At 45.6% G+C, this 9,577-nt stretch overlaps 1 protein-coding gene across 1 annotated transcript in view; it reads right to left on the bottom strand.

Annotated features, from left to right (window-relative positions):
* Positions 1–676: 676 nt before the first annotated feature.
* The window catches only part of WHRN (whirlin), a 101,823-nt gene continuing 92,922 nt past the window's right edge, over positions 677–9,577 (bottom strand). Inside the window, exons 11-14 of the mRNA XM_044268525.1 lie at positions 7,915–8,458; positions 3,567–3,730; positions 3,125–3,247; positions 677–1,497 (exon numbers count right to left, since the gene is read on the bottom strand). Coding sequence (XP_044124460.1) covers positions 1,315–1,497; positions 3,125–3,247; positions 3,567–3,730; positions 7,915–8,458 — 1,014 coding nt within the window. The 3' untranslated portion in view covers positions 677–1,314. The remainder of the gene's footprint in view (positions 1,498–3,124; positions 3,248–3,566; positions 3,731–7,914; positions 8,459–9,577) is intronic.

The following is a 9,577-nucleotide window of genomic DNA, read 5'->3' as shown; positions in this document are numbered from 1 at the left end:
GGTTATGCTGTCAAAGCTACAATATTCAAAGTCTTTTCCGTGATTTTTGAACTGATGACCTATCCTCCAGAGTATCTGATCGTCGGGTAGCTGATACCCAGGACCCCCTCCGATCGGATGTTTGAGAAGGCACCAAAGGATACGTTATCAGTTCAAAAATCTCGTAAAAACCCCTTTAAAGAGGTTTTCCCAAGGTAATGTATTCCCTATCCAAAGAGTAGGGGATAAGGATCTGATCGGTGGGGGTGCGACCACTGATGACAAGAACTGGAGCCACTCCATTCATAGAGAATAGACTGGGAGTGGTCATATGCGACCTGCTGCTCCATTCATTCAGGGGTAAGGGCCCCCCCCCCCCATTTATTTATTTTTTGATTGGTGAATTTCTCAGTGGTTGGACCCCCGACCAATCAGATTGTCTGAATTACAGGGCCAAAAGCCTGACGCTGCACTACTGAAAGCCAATTTATCGAAACGAGAGAAACTGATTAGTGGATTTTTTTTAATTTATATCATAGGTGACCCTGTGTAATCCACATTCTCCTTAACCCATGACATGCCGTGCTTCGTTAGCCATTCAACACTGCACACCGCATTTCTCTATTATGAGGTTTATTGAAAAAAGTAAATTGACAAGCTCTGTAATTACAGACATATTACATGAATGGTCACAACGTGGGCTGCACGTCACTCACACACTGTAGCAGGATGGGAGTCACTCTCCTCCATTAAAGGCTAATAAGTAGCAGGCACAGAGCAGTTCCGGTTTAGAGGCCGCCATAAGCTGTCCTTCTGCATCTATCAGTCTAGCTGTAAGCTTTTATTATTTTTTGTGTGTGTTTCCCTATATAGATGTAGCCAAGCGTCAGCTTTACAGATGGAACAAGCCGTCACATCTGCAGCGTGTCACTGTGATGGTAATAAGCCAGCGACCTGCCACTTGTTAATTATCACAGGGAGCTCTCTCGCCGCGACAGCTTGTCTGTAAAGATGATATATGGCGCTACTGTACATTTACTCCTAGCGTGGCACCTTGATAAGTGAGTAGTTCCGTCGCGATGTGTCTATCAATTCCAACGATCGGTCTCCATCTATCATCTCACAGACACTTGCTTTCCTTCCCTGCTATCTGCCCCACGGTTATAATACAAAGGGAGTACATAAGCCACATGTTGGACAGCGGAACCACGTATGTAGCAAGGGCACACAAAATGGCAGCTACACAGTAGACACATTAGCATGTAGTACGTGTTTCTCGTGGCACTGACCCCTGGCAGGGTTTACGCTCTCGGACTCGGATGCCATAAACGGCCGCTACAATGACACATTGAACTCTGTGACCAGAAAGTCCATATAATCCTTTTCTTTGGTCTTGAAAGCTTCAGCGATGAGCCTGGCAGCCTCACGATGTTCTTTATCTTGCAGGGAGACTCCATTCACCTCTAGGATGACCTGGCCGACTCGGAGCTTGCTGCAGTTATGAGCAGAGCCTCCTCTCTGCAAAAGGGGCAGCGCAATAAAGCACATTATTGAATGAAAGATGTTTTCTTAACGGTTTCTTAAGGTATGTAGCACCACATATGTAATAAATATATATTCCATGCTTTTTGTCCCTGTCCCTGTTTTTGCAGCCATCTAGTGTCACAAATCCCAGCACATTAAAGGGCATCTGTCAGCAGTTTTGTACCTATGACACTGGCTGACCTATTCCATGTGCACTCGGCAGCTGAAGACATCTGTGTTGGTCCCATGTTCATATGTGCCCGCATTGCTGAGAAAAATGATGTTTTAATAAATGCAAATGAGCCTCTAGGAGCAACAGGGGCGTTGCCGTTACACCTAGAGACTCTGCTCTCTCTGCAACTACCGCACCCTTTCCACTTTGATTGACAGGGCCAGGCAGTGTAGATGTCATCCTGCCTGCCTCTGTCAATCAGAGTGAAGAAGGGGTGGCAGTTGCAGGGAGAGCACAGCCTCTAGGTGTAACGGTAACGCCCCCGTTGCTCCTAGAGGCTCATTTGCATATATTAAAACCAATTTTTTTCTCAGCAATGCAGGCACATATGAACATGGGACCAACACAGATGCCTTCAGCTGCCAAGCGCACATGTAACAGGTCAGCCAGTGTCATAGGTACAAAACTGCTGACAGATGCCCTTTCATTTCTCAACCAATTACTCAACCAATAATAACTAATAATAATAATAGCTAATAATCAACCAATTATAGTTGCAGGGCTTTTCCAGTCTTAGGCATTAAAGGGGTTGTTCATCTTTGGGGGGCCTTTCTGCCAGACCCCCCCTAACGTATCCAGACCTGAAGAGGGAAGAATACTTACTGTACCTGTTTCGCGCCACTGGGTTCCCGCTTTTTTAGTCTCCCGCTGCCTCCCTCCTGTCTCCACATGTCAACATCCTGTTTGACGTGATGACGCAGTGACGTGGCCCCCATGTATCACATGACCCAGTGACGTGACACAGGGGAGGCCATTCATTGGCTGCAGCTGCCACGTGACCAATGTCAAACAGGATGTTGACACGTGGAGGCCCGGGGGGAAGTGTCGTGGGACTGAAGGAGCCTGAATCCAGCAACAGGAAGCAGGTAAGTATGTAACCTACCGCAGGGTTAGCCACATGCGGCCGTCTGGCAGAAAGGTCCTCCGAAGATGAACAACACATTTAAGATGTGCCATAAATATCTGATACAGTAGATGTCAGACCTGCAGCTATCTCCATAATGGAGGTCTCTTGACAGATGAGGCCACCACTTTAAACAGAGAGCTAGACTCCCGTAGAAGTGAATAGAGAAAGCCATTCTAGCACACCCACCTCACACCTGTGGTCTCAGCAGGTGGGACAGGGGTCAGGGACCCCCATTTCTGGAGATAAAGACAGATCCCAGAGGTGGGGCCTGCATCTATCATACCCTTTGGATATGCCATAATGTCTAAGATGCAAATACCCCTTTCAATTTGTTTCTAGGAAAGCAGGGTGAGAATTGACTTTGACGCCATGACTTCCACATGTGCTATTGTGCAGCTTTCCCAGCCTCGTGAATGGTGCATCTGCCTAGTTCTTTAATAATACCTTCCATGTGATAGCTAATAGAAGCCATGATTCTATACCTGGATGGTAACAATACGTGGCAGAGGTTGTCGTGTCTTGGCGCCTCCTTCGATAGCTATTCCTAAGGTTGGGGCAGTCTTCATTACACGCACTAAGGAGGCAGAAGGCTCCAGCAGGCCTGGCTACAGAGAGAAGACATTCTGTCAGCTCCAGTCATGGACTAGGTGAAAGGATTAGTGACATGAGCGGATAAAAGAGATTAACCCACAGCACGCAATACAAGAGGACACAAACATAATAGCGTCTGCCATTCTCGTCACAAGTAGCAACACTTGGCCGAGAATGCTAAATTTAGGACAGTGCAAATAAGAATTGATTCAGTCGTAGCAACATATCTGACGTCAATTCATCAGATTGTGAGCAAATCTTACTGCCTTCAGGATAATAGATGTATGATTCGATCAGATCTTCAAGATGCAAAGCAAAACTTTATCTACTTACTGGTTTTGCGTTGTTCTCTGCCCCTTTGGATTTTTGAGGCTGAGGGCTGCTGTTTTTGCTGCCCCCGCCAACTTCTCCTGCGTCCACGCCACTGTCCTCGCTGAGTGTTTGCCCGCTGTCTGACAGCTGGGAAAGGGAGGCTGGGGGCGATGTCGGCAGGACGGCTGGAAAAAGAATTCCAGGTAAGTAAACTAAAAGAACACTAGGCACAGGTCATTTAAAAAAAAAACTTGCATACAATACACAGCACCTAATAGGGTTTTCCGAGATTTAAATATTGATCACCTATCCCCTGCATAGGTCATCAGTTTCTGATCGTGGGGTTTTAAACGTCTCTATGTGTGCACGTAAGGCCCTGGCATTGCGGTGCGGACGGGGGGCCACGGAGCGGTGAGTGAGAGACTTCTCTTCACTCACGCTCCATGGTCATGTGATTTAAACGAATCCTCGATGCAGGGAAACTGCTTTGAGGTTTTTTTTTGCATCGATTACAACGATGAATCGTTGCAGCCCTACTTGTATAGTGGCTGTGCTTGGTATCGCAGCTCAGCTCCATTTACTTCTGTGAGCTGCTCCTAGGCCATGTGACAGATGAACGTGCAATCACTGGCCTAAAAAAAGCTGCAAGATGGCTGCCGCGCTCGCTGATCAAAAGGCTGATCAGTGGGGTTCCCGGGTGTCGGACCCCCACAATCAGATCCAAAGGATAGGTAATCAGTATTTAAGTCTCGGAAAACCACTTCAAAGGGAATGTCTCACCAGATTCTAGATGAGCACGCGTCAGTACTTTGTAATAGTCTTGGTCCTATTTCAATATGTGGCCCCGTTGTGTAGTAATTACTTGCCCCTACAAAATAACAATTCCGGAGCATCTATTATAACTCTGCATTGTTCCGTTCCTCTGGTATTACTCCTGAATATTTAAGAATAAATTCGCAACTGAGTGTTACCGTTTTTTTCTTGTCAAAGGGATGTGTTCCTCCATAGGTTGGCATTGTCAGTACTCATTGAACAAAGTCCGTAGGTTAGGGTCGCACCCCAAACTGGTAACACCCAGATGTCAATTCACTCGTACAATGCAGGATTATTTAAAAAAAAGATACTCCAGGAAGTGACGTACTCATGGAGGCAGTCCACACGTCTGTCATGGGTCTGGTGGTAAGAGGGGGGCCTGGTACTGAACTCCTTCATTTGCTTCTTGACATGAAATCATGATAGCTTCCTGCAGCTGCCAGTAGGGGGAGCACAGTTCATAAAGCTTTTTACAGTTTCCATTCAGTGGTAATTGTATAAATTCCTAAGCACTGAGCTCCCCCTAGTGGTGGCTGCAGGCAGCCAGTTTAATAAATGTGATGTGAGGGGAAGCAGCATATTTATAGCTGTATGAGGGAAGATTTATCAGTGTATTAATGCCAGATGTCTGGTGTTCAGGATGAATTTATAAAGCACCTGTTTCACAGGAGGGAGATTTGTCTTTAAATCCCTCCTCCTAATAAAAAAAAAGGGAAATATGACAGAAATTTCATATGGAAGGGGGCCCTTACTAAATTTTGATATATAGCCCTAAGCCCTATGATATCTGTGTGTACCACTAGCTTCAGGATTGTATTTTAATTGGGAATTTTTATTTATATTTATTTATTTTATGCACCTATATAGCGCTACTATATTCCGCAGCGCTTTACAGACATTAGCATCACGTCGTCCCCAATGGGGCTCACAATCTAAGATCCCTATCAGGATGTCTTTGGAGTGTGGGAGGAAACCGGAGAACCCAGAGGAACTCCATTCAAACCCGGGGAGAACATACAAACTCCATGCAGATGTTGTCCTTGGTCAGATTTGAAGTCAGGACCCCAGCGCTGCAAGGCACCAGTGCTAACCACTGAACAACCGTGCTGCCCACAGTAAATATAGGTACTTACTAAAATAGACATGTCAGGAATGGTGATAGCCCCTCTTTAAACATATTTTGGGGTGGAACAGCTCTTTATGTATGGGTGCAATTATGTATACAGCATTAGGCCTCATTCACACTTCAGTGATTTATCAGTAAAGGCTGTATTACACAGAAGAGGGCGTTCCCTCCCGGCAATCACCTAGTCGCTGGCGGAGGAGATCGCTGCTATTTTATGCCATAATCTCCTCCGCAGCATCGCTATGCCATCACTCGTCCCAATGCTGTATAGTAGTTTGCCCGAGGCAGATTGTCATTAGACACTACGATCTGCCGCCTGCAAACAATAATCTTTTAACATGTCAAAAGATTCGGATTACCCATGAACGAGTGTTTGCTCGTTTATCGGGCAATCAGGGGCAGTATTATTGTATCGTGCAAACACTCGTTAGCGATTATCTGCCGAATAATCGGGCAGTGTAATGGAGGCTTGATTTCCATTAGTGATAGTGAGCCAAAACCAGGTGCTGGTCCAGAACACAGAATCGGTGTAAATCTTTCCATTATACCTTATCTCTGTGTAGTCTCCACGTCTGGTTTTGGCTCACAATCACCAATGGAAATCACTGAAATGTAAACTAGGCCTTAGCGGAAAAATTTCCTCTAAGGCCCCTTTCACACGGGTGAGAAGTCCGTGCGAGTGCAATGTGTGAAGTGAACGCATTGCACCCGCACTGAATCCGGACCCATTCACTTCAATGGGGCTGTTCAGATGAGTGTTGATTTTCACGCATCACTTGTGCGTTGCGTGAAAATCGCAGCATGTTCTATATTCTGTGTTCTTCACGCAATGCAGGCCCCATAGAAATGAATGCGGATGCGTGAAAAACGCAAGCAAGTGCGGAGCTTTTTTCACGCATGGTTGCTAGGAGATGAGCAACCCCATTAAAGTCAATTTACTGAATTAGGGAAAATATTCTATCTTCATTCAGCAGGACCTGCGCTGACGTCACCTGCGCTCACCACGTGGTGAGCGCGATTACGTCATCAAAGGTCCTTTGGCAGGTCCTGAAAGAAGAAGATGCCAGCTGCGCGATCAAGTGGATGAGGTGAGTTAATTTTTTTTATTTTTTAACCCCTCATGCCACATTTTAGTAGGCATTCTGTAGTAAGAATACTATTATTTTCCGTTATATCCATGTTATAAGGGAAAATAATAAAATCTACAGAACACCGATCCCGAACTTCAGTGAAGAAGTTCGGGTCTGGGTACCATATTCAGTTTTTTTTCACGCGCGTGCAAGACGCATTGCACTCGTGTGGAAAAAACTGAACATCGGAACGCAATCGCAGTCAAAACTGACTGCAATTGCGTGCCTACTCGCACAGTTTTTTTCCACAATGCGCACGCAACGCATCCGGAGCAAATCCGGGACGCCCATGTGAAATAGGCCTAAATTTAGCATCAGCAGCGCATCCACCACCCTTTCCTTCAAATTCTAAAGACTTGGAAACAGTCAAGCTGCATAATTGCCTTAATGACCTCAAACGATGAAACTGAAATTTCAGCAAACACAGGCATTTCCAGAATTGAAATGATCCATGTAGTAGATCAGTGCAACCACAAGGGGGCGATATCTGCCATCTAATGCCTCACTGGTAAGACACCACATTTTAGAGTTTGAGCCCGGTAATACAGTACAGCAGGATAATGCTTTTACATTTACCATTTTAAAAACGCGTCCATTTTGGTAGAAAGAGAACAGTCTCTGAAATACTGAATAATTAGTTTCTATTGTAGATAAGTAAAATCCAATTTTTTTCTCTCTTTTGCACCATAATGGGGTCCTACGTACAATGAGCCTATTCTACATGTGCTGTATTGTTTGCAAAGTTACACTGGACCCCCAGCACTGCTGATATGGGGGATATTGTGTGTATATACGTTTCGCTCATTCATATGGCCGTAGTGTTTCGCAGTCTGCATATTGCTGATCCGCAAAACACGAATGCCGGCCGGTGTGCGTTCTGCATTTTGCGGACCGCACATGGCCGACACTATGATAGAAAATGCCTATTCTTGTCCACAACTTTGGACAAGAATAGGACATGCTCTATCTTTTTTTGCGAGGCTGCGGAACGGAATTACGGATGCGGACAGCACAAAGTGTGCTGTCAGCATCTTTTGCGGCCCCGCTGAAATGAATGAGTCCGCACCCGCTCCGCAAAATTGCGGAACGGATGCGGGCCCTTCGTACGGTCGTCTGAGAATAAGTCATCGGTATTAAAAACTTGGAAAACCCTTTTAAACCAAAATTTACATTGAAATTTGGCACCCGTTCAGTAAATGTCATCCCCTTATCTAGCTGCCGGATGTTTCCTTTGACACACTCCTCATCTGGCTGGCACGCCGCTAGTACAGACCAGAAAACAGTATTCACAGTATCTTACCTCGAGTTTGCGGAACGGCTCGGATTTCATTCACATCAGGTTCACAGTTGGGTCGATGGACCTCCACCATTACAAAATGTTGACCTGTGTGAGGGTCCAGTGCGTCTGTGTGCGAAGGGGAAGATGGCGGAGGGGGGTTCTCAACCACAGGCTTTAATCTAGTTGGTGACTGAACCCTTGGGAAGGGGGTCAGAGGTAGTTGCGTGACCAGAGCCAGCTGGGCCGCAGGGCTTACGGGAGACTGTTTTTTGGGTGAAACCGTAGCATATATCACTTGGTTTGGGCTCTGTGAATGAGGAGACGTTGGGGGTGCTGTTAGAGGGGGTAAGGGTGGGCTTGGGGTTGGAGGTGATGTAAATGATGGAGGAGGAGGACTAGGGTGAGTCGGGGCAGTGAAGAAGAGCCCGGACTGAGATGACCCAGAGGAAGGACGCTGTGCTCGTTCTCCACTCTGCCTTCGAAGAACTGCAGGAGGTTCCTCTGTTGGGATAGGGGGAGGTGGTCTATATGCAGGGGGCTCGTCTAAGAAGGAATTGACGTCATCCTGCAAATATAAAAAGAAAAATGATAAACCCTGTAATCTATGCAAGTATATATTCCGGTAGATCCCCCTCTACTAAAAGGTTTGTGTTATTGCTGAAAAAATAAATGCCAGAAAAAAATAAAGCAGTATTGTGCTATTTTTGTCAGTAAAATGATGGAAACCATGATGGTAACCTGACAGACCTAACTGTAGCCAATGGGGTCTGTCGGGCACCGTAGGTGTCCATATGTAATGGCTCTGGCACTGCAATTATTTTCATTTTTCTGTTCCTTTAACAGTACAGAAATAATATGTAAACCTAGCCTACGCTAGAAAAGGAGTATGGCTACAGAAATGCAGGCGCACCTGAGCCCCGGAGTACAGATTGGCACTACCCCAGGAGCTTTACGGTAAATGCACATGTTCAGGATTTATGTGCGCAGGGAAATCCGTGCGGACAATCCGCATCAATTGGTGCAGATTTTCCACATGTGGATTTTACTCTCCCCATTGAAGTGAATGGAGAAAAATCGGCCAGGGAAAATAAAATAAATTGACATGCTGCGGTTTTTTAAATCCGCACCGTAGGCCAAAATCCGCATGGAAAAAAAAATCTGCATCGTGTACATGAGCATTTCAAATTCTCATAGAATACAATGTGCATGACCTACGGTGCTGATTTTCTGCACACAAATCCGCGCGGAAAATCCACTCGCAATCCTGATTGTGTGCATTTAGCCTTAAAGGGCATCTGTCAGCAGTTTTGTTCCTATGACACTGGCTGACCTGTTCCATGTGCGCTTGGCAGCTGAAGGCGTCTGTGTTGGTCCCATGTTTATATGTGCCCGCATTGCTGAGAAAAATGATGTTTTATTATATGCATATACAGGTGAAACTCGAAAAATTAGAATATCGTGCAAAGTTCATTAATTTCAGTAATGCCACTTAAAAGGTGAAACTAACATATGTGATAGACTCATGACATTTCAAGCCTTTATTTGTTATAATTTGGATGATGCTTACAGCTTATGAAACCCCAAAGTCACAATTTTGAGGTCCCCTTTGCTCAGGGGGTATGGATGAATTAGCTGACTAGAGCGTGAAACTTTGAGCCTAGAATAATGAACCTTTCCACAAAAT

This window comes from Bufo gargarizans, chromosome 9 (assembly GCF_014858855.1).
Source record: "Bufo gargarizans isolate SCDJY-AF-19 chromosome 9, ASM1485885v1, whole genome shotgun sequence".
NCBI lineage: Eukaryota > Metazoa > Chordata > Amphibia > Anura > Bufonidae > Bufo > Bufo gargarizans.
Note: the sequence above shows the minus strand (reverse complement) of the source record. Positions and strands in the feature narration are given on the sequence as shown.